This window comes from Prionailurus bengalensis, chromosome B4, assembly GCF_016509475.1.
Source record: "Prionailurus bengalensis isolate Pbe53 chromosome B4, Fcat_Pben_1.1_paternal_pri, whole genome shotgun sequence".
NCBI classification, from domain to species: Eukaryota; Metazoa; Chordata; class Mammalia; order Carnivora; family Felidae; genus Prionailurus; species Prionailurus bengalensis.
In genome coordinates, this window is record NC_057358.1 from 4,675,643 (window position 1) to 4,700,999 (window position 25,357).

General features: G+C 39.2%; 1 protein-coding gene across 1 annotated transcript in view; it reads left to right on the top strand.

The window, feature by feature from the left end:
• NET1 (neuroepithelial cell transforming 1) overlaps positions 1-25,357 on the top strand; it is a 60,446-nt gene that overhangs the window by 13,861 nt on the left and 21,228 nt on the right. The window contains exons 2-3 of the mRNA XM_043563356.1: positions 4,630-4,696; positions 8,271-8,330. Coding sequence (XP_043419291.1) covers positions 4,630-4,696; positions 8,271-8,330 — 127 coding nt within the window. The remainder of the gene's footprint in view (positions 1-4,629; positions 4,697-8,270; positions 8,331-25,357) is intronic.

The window sequence follows — 25,357 nt, forward strand, 5'->3', positions numbered from 1 at the left end:
AGAGAGGGAGACACAGAATCTGAAGCAGGCTCCAGGCTCCGCGCTGTCAGCACAGAGCCTGACGTGGGGCTGGAACCCACAAACTGTGAGATCATGACCTGAGCTGAAGTTGGACGCTGAACTGACTGAGCCACCCAAGTGCCCCTGTGTTTAACTTTTTAAGAAATTGCCAAACTGTTTTGCAAAGTCCTAGATTTCTAAATATGTATGCTTTTAGAGATTGTTCTCTTCCCTCACCGTCACTTGCCACTGTTATCCCCTGTGCCCTCTCCCCTGAATTCCCTGCTATGGGCAAGGCAACCTGATAAGGATATTGGAATTGAATCTTTTAAAGACACTATGTGATAGTTTGACTATTGGTGTAGGACGTTTTGATACCTGGAATGTGTGTGTGCTGGCTTCTAGATGCTCAGTGTTGTTCTAGACTAGAGAGGATCCAAGGTGTATCTATTATTTGGGGCTCAACAGGTAAAGTTGAGAAAACCCCAGTAGGGTAAGGGATATAGTCTGCTTAAGTTTCAGCTCCTGCAGCACCTTTATGAAGCGAAAGAGATCATTTCCTAATAGCGAAGATGCAAAGCAGTCCAAACAGTCCAGTACATCAGATCATTGACCCAAATAAATGAATTGTTTTAATAATATCTGTCATTATGTCTTGCCTAATTTGCCAAGAAATTGAGAACCTGAGTAGTTCAGCATCCCAAACATCAACAAATGTTAACTACAGAGAATAGTTTTCATCATTCTTTCTACATCCATGGTACCCTTGGCATTCATTAATAGATTCAAATTTTAAATTTCAGGAGTTTGTAAGTAGTCTGTAACTAGGCTGAGTCATTTACTGACATTGCACTGCTGTGTGTGGGACCAATGTCCTTCAGAACTGCTGCATTCTTTTCTTGTTTTACCTACCACATGGGGGCTAATTTTCCGTAGCAGCTTCAGGGGCATCACAAACAGTTTTCAGTTACACGTTTTCATGTTTTAGGTGCCCCAGGCCTCAAGTCTTATTGCTAATGTCAGTGACCTAGTCGGCTATATTCCTATCTTGAGTCCTTCTATTTTGCTAGCTTTTTAAAAACATTACTTTGCTAACTCATTTTGGTTGTTTTTCATTGTAAACCCCTAAATATCTACCTTATTATAAATAAAACAGTATCTTTACATTTTTGTGGTTTTCCCCTTTAATTGGAAGAATTATCTCACTTATGTTGTCCGGTACATTTTATGAAAATGTTCATTGAGCTACCTTTCCACTCCTTATAATTCAACTTAGCTCTTAATTACGTGCCATGATAGAGGAGGGGAATGACACAAATCATAATCTTTGAAAACACAATTTGGTTTAAGAGTGAATTAACGAACTTTTTCTCTTTTTGAACATCAACTTTATAATTGTAGTTATGTTTTGTTTAGACCAAAACTAGTTCAGTGTAAAAATAATTTACATTGTTCACAACCACACCAAAAGGTAGGAAAGGAAGTACGGATGTTAGAGGCCAAGGAATAATCCCAATGGGATTAATAGAAAACATGGTTTACTACACCAAGCTTGTTCCTTCGTGTTTATTTTATGTTTTAAGCATTGTAATGGTTTGGATGTGTAGAAAAGGCATCGGACACAAATTACTAAGAAGATGGGGTTCTCATTTCAGCTGTTGGTACCTTTTCAAATGGACTGTACTTAGTATTTTCTGAAAAGGCCACTTATAACCTTTTTGTTTCATGAAATCAAACATTTTTTCCCACAAGGATCTAAAATAGCTATTACATTTGGAGTCTGACCCCTGTGAAAGATGACTGCATGTCTTACCAAGATTTTTAAAAGTTGGCACTGGCTTACATGATTTCTGGGCACAATTTGTTTATTGGGTTCTTTTTTTCCATGAGTATTCAAAACAAATAGGTGCTTGTTATTGACTTGGGAAAAAATAGCATTACTGTAAAACTGATTACAGCCTGTACTGGAAAGAATCTTGCCATATGATTGGAAGAAGTATTTTTCCAGTTGACCTATTTAAAATTCCTAAGAGCTATTTTTCTTCCCAGCTTTCAAACATCAAATTCATTCTGGGGTCAGTTTGGTTGATTCTAGAGAAATGAGTAACTTTGGTTTTGTGCTCTCCTCAACACTTGTCTTAAGGAAGTACTTACTGAATATTTTAAGTGCCACCGTGATTACTACTTTGTAATGAATATTTGCATTCGATTAAAAATAATCTTCTGAGAAATCCTAATTGCTGCTTCTCAGCACAGTTCCCCACTGATGATCTTACAAACCACGTAGTATCTGACAGAACTGAGAGCAGTGTTTTTAGAAAGTGTGATCAATGGATCCTTATGGTATGAAGGTCCCGTTTTTCCCTATGAAACCTTATAAAACCTTATAAACCTGTACGACTTGTTTAGTCGTATGGATTATAATTATTTCAGATGTCAGTTGGTTTAACCTAAATACGGTACCTATTCTAGTGGTTTATCAAGAATCATACCGTTGTCTTCATTGTTACTTTTTCTGCAGTGACAAGGAAAACTAGTTCTTAAGTTATCTAGCTCCTCTAAAGAGGCTGTCAGAAAAAAAAAAAAAACAGCTTTAAGAGTAATAACAGGCTTACTGTGTTTTAATCTTTCACAAACAATTTTTAGGAAATATTTGCTTTAAATGCCTTAAGATCTTTCAGCATCTATTTCTAATTATTATTAGTGGAATTGTATTTTCCCAATGTCAGCAACCTTGGTAGACACTGAACTGAACCGGCATAGGGAGGAAGAGGAACAGTCTACCGGTTTCGTCATTGAACCCTCTTTCTAATCTGCTTCTAACTTCGCTGCTATTGCGTTAGCCCCTTACCATCTATTGGAAGCAGTAGTGGAGGTTCCTCCTAACTGGTCTTTCTGACCAGTCTTGCGTTCTTCCAGTTCATCCTTCTTGTTACTTAGAATTCCATAGCTGACAGCTGCCACCTTACGTATTCAAGATCAAGTCCATTCTCTTTAAGGGTTGTTCCGGAAGGCCCTTCCTTATTTCTTTTGATACGCAAACATCAGGAACTATTGTACCTACAGTTTCTCCAATATAATTCGTTTCACTCCCCCTTAACGTGTGCTGTTCCCTTTGCCCAAAAAGCCCCAAAAAGCTCTTGTATGCTTTGCTAATTGCTGTTTCTCAGATTCAGCTTTAGTATTACTCAAGTGTCGATTCTTCTGTGAAGCCTTTTTGATATCCTCTTTCTCCCTGTAGCCATTTTCCCTTGTGTTCCTTGTCAAAATACAAACTTCTGCTTTATATTTAGCTTAGAAAACTACCAAAGCCCTCGTATTTGATTTAAGCTTGCAAATTCTTGTGGGTGTAGTAGCCATCTGTGGTATTTCTGTAACTTATAGTGAACAAAGACCGTGAGGATCAAGGGTGAGAAGTGGAATGAATATACAAATGGAGAATGGCCTTAGAATCCAGAAAGCTGAGCAATAACTTTGTAACAGTCAACCCACAGTGGCCAGGCTTCATCAGTAACTGTGAGATTCCCTAATTTTTCTCCTTCCAATTTTGAACCAATCAGAACAAGTCCAATGTGCATTCCCAGGCAATCGCAGAGGAAGCGCACTCACCTCAGCTTCCGGGCCCATAGCGTCCCATCTGGGCACACCTGAAGCCTTCCCTTTTCTCCACCGTGAAGACTTCCCTTTGGGTCTGCCTTTTGGTCAGTGATGGTGGGGGACTCCCTCGCCTCTAGCAAGCTCTAAATAAAGACCCTTTGCTTTTCTCCTTTAATTTTCATTTATTTCGGTATGAGGGAAAACCCATTTTATATATATTTACATCTGAAGTGGTTAATGGTAAGTATAGTTTATAAGCTGTATTTCCTGTGCGAGGTATGTTTTGTGATTTTCTACACGTTTCACAAACATAGAGGTTTATATTTTATAATGGTGAAGACAGCTTTTGTTATAAGGATTTTCTTACTTAATTCCTTACATTGAATGGAAAAATAACACAGAAGAAAAATCTGTCACTTAATAGTAACAGACAAAATCCTAGTCAAATTTTAATCTTGCTTGAGATCTTTGTCTTGGATGTAGTTATTCAGAGTTCTTTTTTTCCCCCCTTTGGTTAATTAAACCATAATTTTTCAAAAAAATCAGTGCATGGAAGAGATGTAAACAAATGCAAATTAATTGCATTTGGGTTTTATTTATTATGTTGAGCATCCTTTTATTCTTGTTCTTAAGATATTAGGTGTGCATGTTGAATTTTATTAGACAATTTTTGCATCATTTATTGCTTCTCATTTATCCTATTAGTTTAATATGCTGTATAAGTAGATTACTTACTACTGAATCATGTATATGTTTCTAAAATAACCCTGCTTGGTTTGGTGAATTATTTTTAATTTGTCTATTAATTTTACCAAGGCCCTTTCACTTTTATAAAGATTCTAAAAGTGACCAGAACTTACACCCCGATTTTTTTTTTGCATTCCCTCATTTTTATTTTCACAATTGACTGATTAATAAAAGCTGCTTTAAACAATTTTGAACCTATGAAAAAGGTAGGTTTTTATGTGTCTACTGCTTTATGTTACTGAAGTTACTCTCAATTTATTTATTGCTTGAATTTCCTTTTTACAGACATTCCCTTCGGAGAGGTAGCTCCTTCACATTTTTAACACCTGGCCCCCATTGGGACTTCACTTTGGTGAGTAGCAAACTAGGTTTTTTTATTTTAAGACACTGATAGGATTAATTCTTAGGTTGTCTTTCAGTCTGGTGTACCAGTTCACTTGTCTGTACTTATCTGAGTATCTTGAGGTCTAGAGTTACTGTTACATCTTTGTTACATCTTTGTATGTAAATGTATGTGAATGTAACTGTTACAAAGTTACATCTTTGGTGGCCTGATGTAATTCTTTTCTGCTAACAAGGTAAAAATTTATTTCAATTAAATACAAAATATATCTTGAAAAGTACCAGATCTATTTATTTTTAGCCTTATGCAGTCCTTCCTCTTAGTCCTACCAGTGTGAAAATTAAGAGAATATATGATGAGACATGAAGTTGTTTTTATGTACATAGTCTTACAGCTTTTTTTCTTGGTTGAAAAGTATAAAAATGATTGCAGATAGTATATAGGATGAATGAATTATTTTCTGTTATTAATCATCCTCGTATAGAGGGACTGTTTCATTATTTTCAGAATGAGATTTACAGAGGCATCTAACTGTGCAAACTCACACCAGAAAATTGATTTTTTATAATTAAAAATTCATTACCTTATAATTGTATAAATAACATGTACAAATAGAGCATGATTTTTACGTTTCCTTATTTGGGGGAAATAGCAAAAATCATTCTGTTTCTAGTTTGCAAAGCTTTACTTGGTCGTGTGCTGTTGGGTTCGGCAATACATATTCATTTGTATTCTGTTCTTTTGTATTTAATTTATATTTCTGTTGGGGACTTCTTTTAAGATTTCTGTACTCTTATACAAATTACGTGTATTGTTGGTCAGTAAAGCATTCATAGCAAGAGTTTCCTGACTTTAATACAATTCTATATCGTCCCTGAAACTTTTTTCATCTTGGTTTCTTTCCCTTACGAGATGACAAGTCTAAACTCAAACAGAAAAACCTTAGTAGAGAAATATCTCCAAACTTGATTTTGCAAAAATGACAGTAAGACAGGAGAACAAGTGCTGTTCACATTAGAAAGGAGGAGACACAGGATGTCATTACTTAGGGACAAGATGACTGTTTACATAGAATATCCAAGAGAGACAGTAGGATGTCTTTACTTAGGGACACTATGACCGTCTACACAGAATATCCAAGAGAATATTAATAGCAGCTGTTAGAACTAGTAAGAGTTCAAGCAAGATTACTGGCTATACAATTTATAAAAATTCAACAGAAGGTATATACACTTGCAATATTCAATTAAATGTAATTTATAAAGATGCTCCTATTGAAACAAAAGCAGTTTTTAAAATTGAATAAATCTATGAAAAGATCTGTGAGATTTTTATGGGAAAAATTGGAAAGCATTAATAAAGAACATAGACACCAAATTAAATGGAGAGATAGTCAAGCAAGGAGAGACTCAATAAGATTAGAATGTCAGGACACCTCATATTTACAAATTCAGTGCAGTTCTGGTAGAAAACCCACTCGAGTGTTAGAGCTCTCGCTCTACAATTCAGGAAGAAAAGTCGAAGGCCCAGAACAGCATGTGAAAGTCGGGGAATGTCTTCCTTCGTGTGGGCTGTTAAGACTTCCTCCACAGGTACGGTAACTACGGGCACGTGACGTGGGTGCGGGTGTAGTGGGTAGACCTGCGGTGAGAAAGAGAGCCCGGGACGTGGCGTGCAGGTGAGAGCTGACCGAGGAGCCGTGCTTACGGCACGCGGTAGTGGGGGAGAGGCAGCTAGCTGTGCCACTTCATACCGGGTACCCACAAATTCCAGGTGGATGGAATGTATCCATGTGAAAAGTTCAGCTTGAGAATATTTGAAAGAAAACACAGTAGAATGTTTTAAAATCTGTTAAATTTCTTCATACGTATGCTAACACATGCATGTGGCTTTATATAAATGCATAAGTACAGTCATGTATGAGAGTTTTCCCTCAGTACACTTCTTTTTGCCTGGCAGTTTCCTGCTCCTGTCCTTCCTCTCCCTCAGTCCTTCCACCCCAGCCCCTCCACTCTAAGCCGAGTCAGCGATTCCTTATCAGTCCCTTTGTGTTGCTGGTACGATTATTTTTGTTTTAAAGTTTACTTATTTATTTTGAGAGATAGAGGGAGGGGCAGAGAGAGAGAAAGAATTTCAAGCAGGCTCCACACTGTCAGCATAGAACCCGATGTGGGGCTCGAACCCACCAACCGTGAGATCATGACCTGAGCCGAAATCGAGAGTTGGACGTCCAAGCAGCTGAGCCACCCAGGAGCCCCCTTTTTTAAATTTTTTTTTTTTGCTCATACAATTATTTACAAACACACACGGCCTCACATATAAGATACACACATGCAGGATTTTTGCTTAGTTTGCTTTTCAAAATTAGGATCATATTCACAGTTTTTCCAGATCTTCTAGATATGACCTTAGGATCAATTAAGATTTCTTGTCCCTTCATTTTTTTTTAGTGTTTCCCAATCCTGATTTATGTATATTGTTCTCTCATGTCTTCTTCCATTTTCTTAATGTCTTTTAGCTAAATTTGGAATAGCATGTCATAGTTTTGCTCTGCTTTTTTGAGCACTTCCTTCTGAGGTGTTTTCATTCCCGGTAGGGATGTTATTCTTGCCCTTTTCTCTTTTTTCCTGGAGTTACTTTGTGTAGGATTTGACTCAGAATTTTCTGTTCATTTTAATGTGGGTTTAGTTCTTCTGAAAACTTTACAAAGAGGCTTGGTTCAGATAACTTTTCTGACTTCACAGAGCTCCCTTTCTTCTTGTTTTTGTGGTGCCTTCTGAGATTTCCAGGCTCCATCAATTTTCCCCACCTCCATCTGGACTTTATCTTTCCTTTGTCCTGTTGTCCCTATCCTGCTCGATTTTGATTCCGTTCCCCCCAGTTTCTCCTTGGGGTGGAGCCAGGTCCTGGAAGGGAGCCCTGGCCGGTCAGTTTTGAGAATTGCAAGAGCTAGGCTGTGTCACTGGTGATCTGAAAAGTTATTTTGAGGTGTGGGTGGGTGATGTGTTACTGAGGCATTGTTCAATAGTGAGAGAAGACAGAAATTAAAGATTGTGCACAGTTTTGCCGCTACAGGCACCAGCAGGCCGAGTGAGGACAACGACTAATAACTAGGAGCGTGTTGGTCTTAGCTTATAAATCCTGCTTCAGGCAACAAGTCTTCATTACTTTGGGCCATGAGAAAAGGGTATTTTTTTTCCTAGTGAAGACCCTCCTCCCTCTATAGGATAAATAATATGTGTTCCTTTTTTTAAAAAAATTGGTGCCTTTGTGTTTAAAACATATTTTACTTTTTCTCTAACAAGTACAGACAGCCCTCGACTTACATAAGAGTTCTGTTCTGAAAAAACTTTACCTAAGGGTTTTTAATGGAATGGAAATTCGCAGCATGAGATGATTCAGTCAAGGGGGCTATTTAAACAGTATATATGCTAGAAGTGATTTGGGATCCCTCATAGAAATAATTTCCTTATGAGTACAGCTTCACTTTTTTAACGTGATTTCTCCGGTTTTATGGAGTCTCTGTTTAATGAAGTAACATGCATTCCTTCTGTATAAGAATGAAATCTTTTTTTTCATACAGAAAAGAAAGCGGAGAGAGAAAGATGATGATGTCATAAGCCTTAACAGCCTTGATCTGAAGGTAAGCCTTACTGCCCTGAAAGAATTTAAAAATTTAAAAACACTTTAAAAAAATTATAAAGTATTTAAAAATATGCAGATAGTGTTTCTTCTTGTGCTGTAAGAATAACAAATGCTAAGGTTTTAAAAATTTTTAAGTGCAAAAAAAAAAGTGCAAAACCGAATAATACTGGCTTTTACAGATACTGTCTTTTTTGTGTCCACTTCTTTGTTAAAAATGAGGTGAAAGCTTCCCTCAGAACATTGTGGGGCTTTAGCCAGTGATCTCCCACTCACCTGCGTAAAGGGGCCCGGCCCTACCTACCCTTCAGGGAAGGTAGGGACTGTGGTGAAAAAGAGGAGTGTGCCCTTCTGGAAGCACCACCTGCTCCTGCGCTCTCTCCCGGTGCTGCTTGTAGGACGGTCGAATCCGGATTGCTACGTGAAATCTCCGGGTCTTTAGGTGTTAGACTGTGCAAGCCCAACAGCTCGTCTGCAGGTCAGACGTGGCTGCGCATTTCCAATGTGTGACCTATCACAAACTAACCTCCAGGGCACACTTGAAAATAATTGTGTATCCCTTTATGTAAAACTGTAGTTAAGTCCCCAAACCTGGTATCCCCGGAATTACTTAGTCCATTTTTGTCGGTTGCCAAATTTTACAGAATCATCTCAGTTTTAAGAACCTTTTTTAAAGATTGTTATGTAAAGGCTATACATTTTTTAAGTGAGATTTTTTAAATGTTTGGCATCATGTTTAATGATGGCAGCTGCTACTTGTTTTTAAAGACAAGATGTTTTATAGGTCTGCCCATCAACATACCAGATCCAGCAAGGCCTGTGTGTGTGTGTGTGTGTGTGTGTGTGTGTGTATGCGTGTGTGCACGCGCGCGCACACACACATAGGCGCGAACATACGTAATGTCTTTATGGAAGAATTGTGTGTTTTAAGTGTTAGACTTTTTGCAAAACAGTTTCAGTTACATTTAAAAATCTTGTATTCAAAGAGAAAAAAAAAGGATGAAATGGCAACCCTTTTTCGGTAGGCTTCAAATCAGACCACGTACAGAAATAGGACAGTATTTCATAGTTTGCCGCAGTAAAATCCACGGTCAAATCTACTTAAACATGATCCTCCTTTTGTTTACCCCAACTTCAGCAGTTACCATCATACGATCAAATGACAGTCATTTCTCTGTCTACTCGGCTACTCGCCCCTGGATTATTTTGAAGCAAATCCTTTAGGTTGTATCATTTTCTCTGTATCATCAGATTTGGTGCTCACACTGCCTTGATTTATCTGACACCTTTTTCTGTTTTGGATTTCATTTTGTCTGGAGTTGAAATTCATAATAAAGTCTATACGTTGTGATTATAGGTCTCTTGGTAGGTTCTGTGGGTTTAATATGTAGGTTCTCTCTCTAGCTTTTTGCTTTCTTGCAGTTTTTTGTTGTCGAAAAGGAAATGATGTGTAGAGCTTTTCATAGCTCCATGGTATTTCTTTTGTCCCTCTCTTTCCTTTATTTCTGTTAAACGGATAGATCGAGATTGATTTGGGCTGCGTACTTCCCTCGAGAGGTATATAATAATCATTTTGTGCTATTATCAAAATGAGTTAATTATCATTGCCTAGATTTATTTATTCATTGAAGGTTGCTAAGTGGACATCATGCCTTGATCAGTCATCTTTATTAATGGGAACACTTCCATAAAAAGAAAGTTCCCCTCAGCAACCATTTGGTTACTGTGAGGTACTTACCTCCACTAAAGGAGGGTAAGTGCTTGATTCCTTTACCAGTTTTCAAAAGAAATGAGTTTTATTCATTAAAATTCTCTAAACGTAATTAATGATTTTTTTATGTGACTATGAACTTATGGATATTTGTACATTTGTTGTGCTTTGATCTATTTCAGTTACTACTCTTACAGTGCTTAAGTTATCCCATCTTTGGCCACTGGATGCTGCTTCAGGATGGCTTCTATGTCCCCTTTTCCCCCAGTTTTAAGATATAATTGACATACAGCATAATGTAAATTTAAGGAATGCAGTGTATGGATTTCCTGTATCCTTTTGACATGACCCTCACCTCATATCTAGACACTTAAGCCTAGCCTCCTTTTCTCCCAGGATGACAAGTTATTCCAGGCCCACTTGTACATTTTGCTGTTGTTGTTTCTTAATGTTTACTTATTTTTGAGAAAGAGAGAGAAAGACAGAGTGTGAGCAGGGGAGGGGCAGAGACAGAAGGAGACACAGAATCTGAAGCAGGCTCCAGGGTCCTAGCTATCAGCACCAAGCCCCACGTGGGGCTGAACTCATAAACCATGAGATCATGACCAGAGCTGAAGTTGGATACTTGCTTAACCAACTGAGCCACCCAGGTGCCCCTTGTTGTTGTTGTTGTTGTTTCTGCTCCATACCCGGTGTCAGTGGTCATTTCTAAAAACCCTGGTTTCCTTAGGAAATAGAGGCTTAAACCAGGGCATTCTGAACACTCCTTGCTGCTTTATTCATTCTTGTTTCTGTGCCTTTTTAATGCACAGAGATAGGAAACATAAGTCATTTTTTCAGATAAAGAAATAAATTATGAGTTTATACTGATATTTCAAATTCAAGGCTAAAGTATTTTTACTAATTTGCATCAATATTACTATCTAGAGCTCTCAGCCACACCAAAAATCTCAGTCTTAGGGACACTGACATTAATTACTCACTTGGTTTACTCACAGTTCAAAGTAGTCTACATTACTGCAAATCACTACTGCATTACATAAATGAGACAATTACTGAAAACATTTTATGTTTTATTTTTCAGATTTTTTGATTTTTACTTAAAAGGTATAGTAAGTATATACAAATTACTGTGTTTTTAAATTGTTGAACTGAGACTTTTCTATGTGTAATTATGCCAGAAACCTACTTGTTCCTTTTTATTTTCAATTTTTAAGAACTACTTCTTAAATTTAATTTTTCTTCGGAGTGTCTGGGTAGCTCAGTCAGTTGGGCATCCGACTTCGGCTCAGGTCATGATCTCGCAGTCTGTGAGTTCAAGCCCCACATCGGGCTCTGCGCTGACAGCTCGGAGCCCGGAGCCTACTTCAGATTCATATTTTTTCTCTCTCTGTCTCTCTCTCTCTCTCTCTCTCTCTGCCCCTCCCCTGTTCGCACTCTGTCTCTCTGTCAAAAATAAAATAAAAACATAAAAAAGTTTTTTTAACTTAATTTTTCTTCTTAATCATGTAATAAAATTGTATGGAATTTCAAAGTCAGCTCCACAAGATTCTTGTTTCTATTCCTGGATCTTCTACCCTACATCTTTCTTTCATACAAAATCCTTTTTTTCTTTTTCAAATATTATGGTTTATTCTTTCACTTTTGAAAAATATAAGCAATTGCATATATGTTCCGTATATTTCACTTCTCTGGCTAAACAGCATGCTGTCTTTCATCATGTGTTCTTTTTTATTTCCTTGTTTGTTTTGCTTGTGTGTTTTTGCTGTGATATGTCTTTATATAGCAAGGTTCATGTTTTCGTTCTCTTGGTTATTTTTGCCTTCAGTTTCCCCTTTTTAGCTCTTGTAAATTGGTTTATTCCTATGAGCATATTTTAATCAACTAACACCTCTTCTCCCTCCTCTCCTTCTCTCCTGTTAATAAAATTAAGTAATATCTCTTTATTCGACATTGGTACATTTAAAATATTGAGTGCTTGTTTTACTTTCCAAGTACATTCACCATTCTCCATTTCTTAAAAATACTTTTACCGTATCTAGAAGAACAGAGCACGTAGGCATCACAAACTGTGCCGCGTACCCTGATAACCATTACTTCGACTTTAGCTCTGCAGTAAATCTGCACGAGTGCTCAGCACCTTGTGTCCGTGCCTTCCTAGGTTGTGGATTGTCTGAAGCTCGTTCCCTAGCAGAGGGGTCAGCAAACTCTGGTCCGCAAACTGTATCCGACCTGCTCAGTGATTCACGTACGTTGTTAATGGCTACTTTTTAAAACACTGCAGTGGCAGAGGTTGAGTGGCAGTGACAGAGACCATCTGACCTACCAAGACTGAAATATTTGCTCTTTGGCTTTCTACAGAGTTTGCTGACCCCTGCTCTAGAGGTGAGTAAATGCAGAGGACTCGTTAATGGGAACAGGATTACATGAGTTACTGAATGTCCGTGTCGGTTTGTTTGCAGTCGTTGTACTTGAAGGCTAGTTCGGATGGATTGAAACCCATGACTCACGTTTTTTCCTTGGATAAGCAAATATTTCACTCCATTGTTTTCTGCATAAAGTGCCACTGTTGAGAAGTTTCACTAAATGTATACTTTTGAGTCCTCTTTTATGTTAGGAACATCTTTTCTTACCATTTTTGTCATTTTTTGTCTATTCCACTGTTTTGTCTTCCCTCCCTGCCCTTTATACTTAGCATGGATTTTAAAAATCTTTTATATTTACTACTTCGTCTCAAAATATTTATCTCTTTATATATCTTTTTTATTTTTAAACTTGTCTTCCTTTTTGTCTTTTTCTCTTAATGCAGTAGACTGATTTTTTTTGTTCTGAAATAATTTTTCTTCTTTTTTTCTTTTTTTTTTTTTTTAGTTCTCTCCCCCATTTCACATCTTCCGTTCTCTACCCACCTAATTTTTGAGTTTGATGTTCTTTCATAGCTTCTATAATCTCCTTTTTGATTTTATGCTATAGACAAATTATTCTACTTCACATTTTCTGCCTTCTTATAATAGCTTTAAAGGGGATTTATGATTTTCTGTTGCTCTTTTGTTAAGTACAGTCAGTTCTCCTGTGGTCAGGGGAGGAGGAGTGGGCCCTGGCAGCCCTTGTTCGGCTTCATCGCTCCAGAGCTCCCTCTTCTGGTGTCTTCAGGAGGTGGTTTTGGTTTGGGGGGTTTTTTTAGTTCATTTAAAAACAATTATTTTAAGGTTTATTTATTTTTGAGAGAGAGACAGTGCAAGGGAAGGGCAGAGAGAGAGGGAGACACAGAATCCGAAGGAGGCTTCAGGCTCTGAGCTGTCAGCACGGAGCCCAACGCGGGGCTCGAACCCACGAACCTTGAGATTGTGACCTGAGCCGAAGTCGGACGCTTAACCCCCTGAGCCACCCAAGCGCCCCTAAAGTTTATTTTTGAGAGAGAGCACGAACAAGGGAGGGGCAGAGAGACAGAATCCCAAGCAGGCCCTGTATTGCCAGTACAGAGCCCGATGGGGATGCGGAGCTCAAACTCCGGAACTGAGAGATCATGGCCTGAGCTGAAATACAAGATGCTTAACCGACTGAGCCACCCAGTGGTTTGTCACAGGAGAGCCTCATGTTTTCTGAGACCTTTCTTTTCTGCTCCCTCCTTTTTCTGTCTGAGCTTTTTCTGGTCTTTGCCTCTATTGCCCTATTCACTGCTTGGACCCTCCTCCTCGCAGTTCTCGGAGTGCTGTGAGTTCCAGAGTTTAAATGGCCCAGACTGCTAACCTTATTGCTTGGAAGGGTCCCTGCCCTCAGCCTGAGAGTTTGATCCCGGGACCCTTCTCAGGTTAGACTACTGGGTGCCAGAGAGTGGCTCCCCTGTTCTCAGGGCCGTCGGAGAAGCCCAGTCGCCTTCCCTCCGCTCCTTTGTGCACAGAGGCTGATACCGTGGGGGTCTCATAGTCGTCCGCTTCGTCACTTTCTGACAGACAAAAGGTTTGTGGGGAAACACTGCCTCTTCCTTTCACTGTAGTCTGTGTTTTCTGTTGGCTGTGCTAGGTGCTCCAGCTGCTTTTTTTCTTTTTTTTTTTTTTCTGTTTACTTTAAAGAGAGAAGACCGTCAACGATTTAATTAACATATTAATGAACCAACAGAATGGTAAAGCCAATCAAAGGACTATAGGAAACACTGAAGTCTTCCAGTTACTGAAAGAAAGAATGGTGGAATGAGATTGCTAAATTAAATTAGATGCAGAACAGATTAATGTCCTCATCTCCGTCTCTACCTACAAAATGTATTTGCATTGCTGTCGGCATTCAGCTCACATCTACCCTGACAGAGTTGCAGGAAACCTAATCAGTAACAGATAGTAAATCAGACAAAAGGTACATGGCCCTAGAAAACGAGATAATCCATTGAAAGGACATTCAGGAATTCCTTTTGTCTGATTTCACGTTTTGGATATTTTCTTTTATTTTTAACTCTTTCCTCAATTTTGCCACCTTTCTAATTCTGAGGTCGGCTCTTTTATAGCTAATTTTGGAATATTAGAGTTTTTTGGTGAGCATGTTTTTCTACCATGCTTTTATTTTTTGTAGGGGTATTATTTTTTTCCCTTACACTTTTTTTCTGACGAAAACTTCATATGGGATTTGACTGTTCCTTTTCTATTGGTCATTATTATGTGAAAATAGTTTTCGAAAGGAAGAATGAGTCCAGGGAGCTTTTCTAGCTTTCAGACTCTAAAGCTTCCTCTTCTCTTGTCTTTAAGAAATGATAAATACAGATACACTCTGAGTTCTTCAGGACCTGTTTTCCTCCTCAACTTTTATCTAAACTTGCTCTTTCCCGTATATCTGTCACCTCTGTTCCACTCTACTTGAAATCTCTTCCCAGAACTTGCACCATAGTGTAGGGTTTTGTCTTGGAAAGGAGCTTTGAGGGTTTCTAAGCTCACGTGTTCCAGCCATGAACCCATTACTGCCACCCTTGAGTAGGTGAAACCCTTTCCAGTTTCAGTTACTGTGCTCAAAATGGGCTGCCTCACTTTGCAGTGAGTAGCTATTGATAGTTTGGGGATTCTTCTGTACTCAAACATGACAGATGCTGTTTTTCTCTGCTGATACTATATAGGTTATCATACAGTTAGTTGTTACTAGTTTATCCACATTAACTTGTATGTTTGGATTCATGGGGGTGTGTACCTTATTACATGGTGCTGTACATTTTGACTTTGGGGTTTGGTTTTGTTGTCCTTGTTCTGTATGTTTTTATGAAAGGATTTGGAAAAATTGTAAAACTATGTCACTAACACCACCTTAGTCACAGAGTTATGTCTCCCGATGTGGTGAAAGGCAAATTCGGCTTTCCTCTAAACCTAATACAATTTTAGCAGATTTTATTGACATTGAATTTACTGGAATTACTTGAATTGCTATAATTTTTAGGATAGATCTTCTATTATGAACCGATACTAATACTCATCAACTAGCCAAAAGATAAGCTTTTATTGTCGTTCAAAATTTATCAAGTTTAGGACAATAGTTACACATTTGCATATACTACTGTTAACTTCTTCAGATTGAGGAATTATATTCAAGAAAGAAGTCCTTATAAAAGTTTGGTCACATTAACCAATCCCTGGGGCGCCTGGGTGGCGCAGTCGGTTAAGCGTCCGACTTCAGCCAGGTCACGATCTCACGATCTCGCGGTCCGGGAGTTCGAGCCCCGCATCAGGCTCTGGGCTGATGGCTCGGAGCCTGGAGCCTGTTTCCGATTCTGTGTCTCCCTCTCTCTCTCTGCCCCTCGCCCATTCATGCTCTGTCTCTCTCTGTCCCAAAAATAAATAAACATTGAAAAAAAAATTAAAAAAAAAAAAACCAATCCCAGCTGCATCCTATGCTTTGTAGTCTCTATTTGTTCCAAACCTAAGGAATCATGTATAACTGTGATAAGAAAAGAATGAATTTGAAATAATTTATTGAATAACAACCAAGACCTAGACTAGGGTTTGGTCTAAATTCTTTCTTTTATTCTTTTTTTTTTTTAATTCCACAAACATTTATGGAGCGCCCACAATGTTCAGTTCCTATACTTAAACTTACAGATAAGACTACATACAGACGGGAAACAAGAGCCTCTGACAAAACCCTATATGCATAGATTACAGAAGTATGATGGTGTTAGGAGGAGGAATGGGAGAGAGAAATAGAAGATTTGGGGAGGTTTTAATTTAGAGCTGGATTTTTATGAATGCCAACACGAACTGGGGAAAACCAACCGCAGAGAGAGAAGAAGCGTCTATAAATGTCAAGAATTAAAATCAGTTATGTGTAAGGAATGATAAACAAATTATTTTGAAAGAGCCAAAGAAAAATATGAGGAATGGGGTGCCTTGGTGGCTCAGTCAGTTGAGTGGCCGACTTGGGCTCAGGTCATGACCTCAGGGTTAGTGAGTTCAAGCCCCCTGTGGGGCTCTGTGCTGACAGCTGGGAGCCTGGAGCCTGCTTGGGATTCTAGGTCTCCCCCTCTCTCTGCCCGTCCCCCACTTGTGCTCTGTCTCACTCTCTCGAAAAAGTAAACATGAAAGAAAATTTTAAGAAATATATGAGGAAGAACTAAGACATGAAGTAGTATAGAGGGTTCATTGGTCCCTTAATCTGAAGGCTTAAGATGATCGGCTGGAGTTCATTCATCTGAAAATCAACGGGGACGACATTGTGGAGTCTTGAACTGATCTTCCACAGCATGGTCCCTCCATCTGTGTAGAAAGTGCCAGTCCGTGAGGGCCTGGCACCGGGCATGGAGGCCTGGAGCAAGAGTGGGGCTGTGGAGATGAGAAGAGCAGACAGGTTCTGTCTTCATCGCTTGTCTCTTCTTACGTCTGATCTTTCTTTGGAGAGCTCACTCACTCGCCAGATTCACCGTCTGTAACGGATGACTCCCTGATCTGAATCTTTAAGCCAGAACACAGTCCTGTTTTTCGGATCCTTTTATCCAGTTGCTTCCAAAATACAGCCTTCTAACTGGCCTCCCTGCCTGTAGCCTCTTTCTGATGCCTTATTGATCTTTCTTTGGTCTTTTCAGTACCTTGCTTAAATTCTTTCAGTAGCCACTCATTGCTTTAAAGACAGAACCCAAATGTCTTGTGTAACATGTAATCCCCACTATGATGGGCTCCGCTACTCTGTCTCTCCAAAATTTCTCTTATCATACTTCCTGTTTCCTTTCCCTTGTACATCCTTATTCCTTTTCTTTGCCTGGAGAATGCCTGCCTATCCCCACGAGGTCATTATCTCCAGGAGCCCTTCCCAGAGTCTTACCCCTCTCCCTGTATCCCACCCCCACCAACCTGGGCTGGTTGAACCATGAACGCCCTAGGTAGGGAGAAATGAATAGAGAAGGAGTAAATGGGATTTCTTGAGAAGGAAAGAGGGTCAGCAATAAAGTTCTGATCATCACAGAAGCATTAAGCTGTATTTACACCTTGAAAATAACGACTCAGTTCTGGCTGCAGGCCAGAGTCACCTGGGGAGCTTTTGGGGGAGGAGGGGGCTGCCAAGCCCTGTCCCAGACACCCTGAGTGTGGGGGCAGGAGAGTAAGGATGGGTGACATTGGGACCTGAGAACATCTAGGTTTTGTGTTTGTTTTTGAAGATGTCTGGGTGATTCTGCAGTATGGCCACAGCTGAAAACTGAAAATGTGACTTTTTTTTAATGTTTATTTATTGAGAGAGAGAGAGAGAGAGAGAGAGAGAGAGAGAGAGAGAGAAAGTGGTGGAGGGGCAGAGAGGGAGACACAGAATCAGAAGCAGTTCCAGGCTCTGAGTTGTCAGCACAGAGCTCGTCGCGGGCTTGAACCCAAGAACCGTGAGATCACGACCTGAGCCAAAGTCGGACCCTTAACCGACGGAGCCACCCACCCAGCCGCCCCTAGAATGTGACATTCTTAAAGTTGTCTCTCTCCCCAGAAACACACCATGAAACAGATACTCTGCCAGCTCCCCCAGCCCTGTTTTCTGCCTGGCCTTTCCTCTAAATACAGCAGTTTTATTATGTAATAAGCTAAATATATAATCAGTTTGTATAATCTTTTGATGCCTGTTGCTGGGAACCATTACTTTATTTACCTCTATACTCCAGTCACCTTAGCCACATGGCCTGACACATAATAGATGCTTGGTAAATATTTAGTGAACGAACAGATAAAGTAGTATAGGTCAAATAAGTGAAATAAGACTTTGGACTTAGATAAGCATGTAACATGAGCATCGTGTTATATATTTTGATTTTGGATCTCTCACACTAACAATTTAATACCGATGTTAACAAATTGTCATGTAGTAGATCATTGGCTGTTTGTTGAAATTGTGGTTGCTTATCAAATTTGTCTCTAAGTAAAATTTTAGAACTATCTTTTATCAGTTTGCCTTACTACTATGTTATGTAGAAAATTATTTTCAAAAAGGAACACAGTATTTGTTTTCCAAAGGCGTTTCTCAGCTGTTTGTTAGCAACCATAACCTTGCCCTTTTCTTTTGATAGGAAGAGTCCAAAGTGACTTTTTACTTTATTAATGTAAAGTAATACTGGGATGAGTAATACTGTGTCATATTTTATGACTAAAGTTCTTTAACTCTGATCGTCAGTGATCAAAAAACAAACCGGAATACTTCAAAAGAATGTTCTAAAATACATAAATGGTTTGTTCTTTTTCAGAATGGCCAGATTTAGGGATCTCATTTCTTATAAGTTAAATAGTATACCAAAGGGTTATACTTTGAGTATTGGTATACTCTGTAAATTTTAGGTTAAACATAATAATGAGATATGTATATTATTCCTAATAAATTATTTTAAAAGCATTTGCATTTGTTTAGAATTATAATTGTCTTTTGTCAATTCCTGGTTTAATATAATCTTACTTTTGAGAAACCCACCTCTTAGAACCATGACTGGTAATTGGCAGTTATTCTGAGGCACAGATTTGAGTAGTTTGAGGCTAGCTGGTAGGCTAAAGCCTAGTGGCTTCATTTATGAATAGCTTACTGCCCTCCATCTTGCATTTTGATGTAACTTACGATCTCTACTGGCCGCCCTGTAAGATAACACAATAAAACATGATTTCTCTTTCGACAGAGGTCCAAAAAATAAAGCCAGCTGCTAGTACAGGTGATGAAAGTGAAGAGGAACAGAAGATAGATATAGGAAAATGGTTCTTAGCCAAAAACACAAAAGTAAAATGTAAAACAATTATTCCTGATAATGCTCTGAGAAGCCATTGAAGTATCCAGAGCTGTTTATCCTTAAGCTTAATTGTTCCTAGACCACTGTAAATCATTCCTGGACTGATATGTGCATTTAAATGCTTGTGTCCTTTTTTAATTACAAAAGTAATACAAGAATGCACTGTCCTTGTTCAAAATGTAAAAAAAAAAATTTTTTTTTTAAGTTTCCTTGTATCACCTTCATCCTCTGAAGTAACCAGTTACTATTTGATGTGTCCCGGGTTCTTTTCTGTTTATTTACGTACTTTCACACAATGTATATAATGGTGACCCATAGATTGTCATGTACATGTGCTACAGCTTGCTTCTTCTCTTTGTCTCTTGTCGTTACTATATAAGGCTGCCTTATTCTTTTTTGGTTGCCATATTGTATTCCATAGTCTAGAGTATGATAATCTACTTAACCAATCCTTTAGCAGTGGTACTTTAGTATGTTTTCCAGTTCTTCTATATTAAAAATAATGCTGCAGTGTATCTTCTCCTTGTGCACAAAGGAGGAACTGTTGCTATGTCTCTAATACAGATGTCAAGAAGTGGAAATGCTGGGTTGCAAGTTTCAGTTTTGATAATACTGTTCACTTGCCTTCCAATAATTTGACAAATTTAAACTTCTCTATCAGTGTATGATAATAAACATATCTCTACACTCTTCTCAATCCTGGACTTTCTTAATCTTTTAAATTTTTGCCAATTGTGATAGACAACCAGACAGAAAATTAATAAGGAAATAACAGCACTTGAACATAAACCAGTTGGACCTAAAAGACATATACAGAAGAACTCTCTATCCATTAAGAGCAGAGGATACATTTTTCTCAAGTACCCACAGAACATTCTTTAGATAAACTGTATGTTAGGCCACAAAATAAGCCTTAATAAATTTGAAAAGACTGAAATTATACAAAATATTTTTGCAATTACAATGGAATGAAACTAGAAATAACAGAAGGTAAACTGGGAAATTCACAAGTATGTAGAAATTAAAGAACACACTATTGAACAACCAATGGATCAAAGAAGAAATCACAAAGAAAATTAGAAAATACTTTGAGACAAATGAAAATGAAAACACAACATAACAAACTAGTGGGATACAGCAAAAGCAGTGCTAAGAGGGAAACGTATAGCTATAAACTCTTACATTAAAAAGGGAAAGATCTCAAATCGGCAATCTAGCTTCACACTTTAAGAAACTAGCAAAAGACGAACAAGCGAAGTTCAAAGCTAGAAGAAGCAAGGAAATAATAAAGATTAGAGGGGGCATTACATAAATTAGGGAATAGAACAATAGAGAAAAATCTATGAAATTAAAATATGGTTCTTTGAAAAGATTGACAAATTGACAAATCTTTAGGTGACTTAATAAAAGAGAGAAGACTCAGATACCTAAAATCAGAAATGAAAGTGGAGACATTACTACCAATTTACAGAAATAAAAAGGATTATAAGAGAGAACTGTGAACAATTTTACACTACCAGATTGCATAACCTAGGTGAAGAGGACAAATTCCTAGAAACACATAACCTACCAAGACTGAATCATAGAGATAATCTGAATAGATCTGTATATTAAAGAGCCTGAATAAGTAACCAAAATACCTCCCAACGAAGAAAAGCCATTGACCGGATGGATTCACTAGTGAATTCTACCAAACGTTTAAAGTAGAATTCACACCAATCCTTCTCAAATTCTTCCAAAATATTGAAGAGGAGGGAACAATTATTAACTCACTCTTTGAGGCCAGCAATACCTTGATACCAAAGCCAAAGATACTACAAGAAAAGAAAACTATAGACCAATATCCCTTATGAGTGTCGATGTGGAAATCTTCAAGAAAATACTAGCAAAGTGGACTCAGCATATTAATAGAATTAATACACTAAGACCAAGTGAGATTTATTCCTGCCACGCAAGGATGGTTCAACAAATGAAAACCAATCAATGTAATAATCCCACTGTAACAGAATTAAGGAGGAGAAAGCCTGGTGATCATTTCAATGGATGCAGAAAAAGCATTAGACAAAATCCAACACCCTTTCATGATTTAAAAAAAATAAAACACCCAACAAACTAGGAATAAAAAGAAATTTCCTATGGATAAATGAGATGTGGTATATACATACAGTGGAATATTGAGCTTTAAAGAGGAATTCTGATACATGCTATAATATGGATGAACCCTGAAAACATGCTAAACGAAATAAACCAGACACAAAAGGACGAATGTATGATATTGCTTATATGAAGTACCTAGAATAGTCAAATTCATAGAGGTAAAAAATATAAGTTGTTACCTGGGGCTGGGGAAAGGGGAAATGGTAATTAAAGTTTAATGTATACAGTTTCCATTTGGGAAGTTGACAGAAGGAGATGATGGTGGTGATGGTTGCACAACAATGTGAATGTGCTTAATGCCTCTGAACTCTCCCTACTGTACTGTGCCCTTAAAAGTGGTTAAAGTGGTAAATTTTATGTACATTTCAAAACGTTTTTGTTTTTTTTTTTAATGTGAGAAAAAAAGGGAAAAAAGTAATTTGAGTTCTTTGTGTCATATGGATATTTACCTCTGGTTTATTATGTATGTTGCAGTTTTGTTTTTTAGTCTCTTGTTTTTGTCTCTTGGTGGGATCATTAATATTTTTACAGTTTGAGAGTTTTAGTTAAATTTTATTTTCATCCTATTTGGCATTTTTCAGACCCTCTAATTGTAAAGAATTATATTTATTTCAGAAATGCCTTGTGAAATTTTCCTGTTTTTAGATTATTTTCATCCTCTCACTGTCTAGTCTTTGCTTCTAGAACTCAGGAAGATTTTAGAAAATCTGGAATTATGTTTATTAACTCTTTTTTTGTTGTTTCCATCTCTTTAATCTTGTATGCTCTTCTCTGGGAGAATTCCTCAGGTTCATTTTCTAGCTTGCTAATGCCTCACTAGTGTCTATTCTACTAGCTACCCGAACTATTGACATTTCTATTTTGGCAATAGATAAAATTTTGACAATTTTTAAAAATATTTCCAAGATCTCTAATTTTTTTGTTTTGTTTTCCCATAGTAGTATTTATTTTCCTTGATGTATTGGCCTCTGTTACCTTTCTAGAGGTATTACTTATATTGCTTTTAACCTCTCCTTCTGTTTGCTCTGTTAACTAATATAAAATAAGCCATAAATCAAATGAAGTTATGCTAAGGCCAATAAAGATTGTTTAGAAGTTGCAAACTTGTGAACTTAACCAGTTGTTACTACTTATGTGATTTTGTGTAAATTATGTAACCATTCTTTTTTTTAAAAAAAAATTTTTTTTTTCAACGTTTATTTATTTTTGGGACAGAGAGAGACAGAGCATGAACGGGGGAGGGGCAGAGAGAGAGAGAGACACAGAATCGGAAACAGGCTCCAGGCTCTGAGCCATCAGCCCAGAGCCTGATGCGGGGCTCGAACTCACAGACCGCAAGATCGTGACCTGGCTGAAGTCGGACGCTTAACCGACTGCGCCACCCAGGCGCCCCAGTTATGTAACCATTCTAAACCTCTGTTTTCTGTATTTAACGATAAAACTTTAATCTCAAATTTGATTCATAGCTCTTCTCCACTCTTCAGCACATTTGGCTGGCCGGCCTGCCTCCCTCCCCTCCTCCTTTTCCCTCCCTTCCCCTCCCCTCTCCTCCCCTCCCCTCCCACCCCTTTCCTTCCTTCCTTCCTTCCTTCCTTCCTTCCTTCCTTCCTTCCTTCCTTCCTTCCTTCCTTTATTATTGAGCTCCTACTAAGTGTTAGACACAGAGAACAAAACAAAGTCTTTGCCCTCATGAAGCTTACATTCCAGTGGAGGCATAGATTGTATCTGTCAGTGACCCTAGAAATGTGTAGAGGTGACAGACTGCTCATCGCATATGTCTCCACTTTTTTGAAACCCAGCCTCCTCCAAGATGTTAGGCAAGGAGAGGGGAGCAGAAATAAAGTCTCTTTGCCTTACTGGGTGAGATTACGTGAGCAATGGCTCCATCAAATGTTGATAACCGTTCCTGTGAACCCTCCCTAAATATTGATAGTCTCTTGCAAGAGTAGCCCCATCTTTTGGACAACCTCTAGCAAGTAGCATACCGTGCAGCCTTCCAATACATGCTGGTTTTTGCCCACCCACATGCAGTCATCCCAGCAAGACCATATCTTCAATCTCACCTCTGGGCTTTGTACTAGAGAAACCAGAAATTCATGTAGGGTGAGTGCCATCTTGGCCCACTCTCCTTCTGAGAGTTCCTAAGGGAAGGAAGGCTTGCAGAGTGGAAAGAGTAGTCTCGTTTCATAGAACGACAGGCCCCCAACACCAACAGCTTTATTTCTCAGTTCTTTTCTGATAAAGTGGGGGTGGCTGTAGGGGGTATGGATGGTGCATCCCCGATCGGCCTCTAATAAGTAAGTCCTGCAAGGAAGTCATGATGAAAACACATTGTCTTACTCCTCCACTGCCCGTGATAGATTTCTCTCACCCTCAGCTGATGGCTGGTGCCGCTTGCTGATGCCTCCTCAGATTAAAAATATGGGGGTCTTAATCTTGGTTTATCCCAGAAAGTAGAACCTGAGGCAAAGCTTGTATGCTGATATTTTGGGGGGAAATAAGGGACTGGGAAAAGGAGGAAATGCCAATACCAGAGTGAGTTGTTGACTTGGCACGTGGGTCCACGTTGCCTCATAGGGTATATAACCCTCGTATTTGCAGGTTGCACGTTCGTGATGCACTTGAGAAGCCCTAGAACAGAACACGCGATTGATACATATGCAACTGATTAAGGGGTAGGGTTAGGGGGTGTGAGGAGGAGGATACTGTACAGCTCCTTGTACTGTTCAGATGTGCTCACGCACCCCTTTAAGTCCAGTCTGTCACAGAGACTTCTGGGTTGTGACGTGCCACCATCTCTGCAGAAGTTTTTGTACACGGGAGCAAGTTACAGTCTCTGCTGCTGCATAAAGGCGTGATTCAGGAACACCTTACTCCCCTGCTGCCATAATAGGTCTCCCTCAGCCTTGGCCAGCACGTCGGTGGGTCCAAGTTGCTTGCCCCACTTCATCCTCGAGGGTCTGAGCCCCTCGTTTGTTTATCTCTGTTGAGCCTTGGTGGCTCCAGAGCCAGGCTGTAACTGGGAAACACCACATCTGGGAGTGGTGGTGAGAGGGACCAATTCTGCTTCCACCCCCAGATTCCTAGGACCAAGTGTGACGGCTGTGGAGGACATAGCACCATATATAGGCCGTTTCACGTGTATCACACTCTGAAGGACAGTGCTCCAACACTGCAGAATTTTAACCCTGAGCTGCTAGAATAGCTAACGCTTTAATAGACAATTCCATCGTTCTGTTAAGCTGTCTGCTTCTGGACAGCGGGGTATATGGAAGAACCGGTGGATCGGGTGATTGATTACCTTTCTGTTGTTGTAACTCCTTTGCTATGAAATGGGCCCGTAAGTCTGAGGTAGTAGTGTTGGGTAAGGTCTCGTGGAAGTAAAGCAGGCACTGTACAAGCCCTGAAAGGACGGTGCTGGCAGAGGTCCTGAGGATAGAGGAGGAAATCCAGCGTCCAGTGGAGATGTCAGTTCCAGCTGGGCCGAATCATGCCCACCGTAGTAGCAGGGTCCGACGTAGTCGACTAGCTGCCACGTCTGCTCGGGGAACGGTCCCGATTTCATCGTCCCTTCTCAACTGCTGACAGGGTGGACACTCAGCAGTGCCAGTGGTTCCCTCGCCTCGGTGAAAGGGAGTCCCTGCTGGTGGACCCGTACACATCCTTCAGACCCGCGCTGTTGCCCCTCTTTCCATGGGCCTCTTCCGGAAGCACCACGATGGCCCAGGAGAGACACTTGTTGATATGCACAGGATAAATCATTGTGTTTATCTAGTGCCTCTGAGGCATTAACATAAGACAGAGATCCCCCCACATTGTGCACACTTCCTAGGCCCATTTATATGCCTCTTTTCCAAAATTTCTTCTCTCAGCATTTTTAATCTTGCCCTTCCGAGCCCCTAAGCAATTAGCCAGGCCATTCACTACTTCTCAGGAGCCTGTGTCTGTC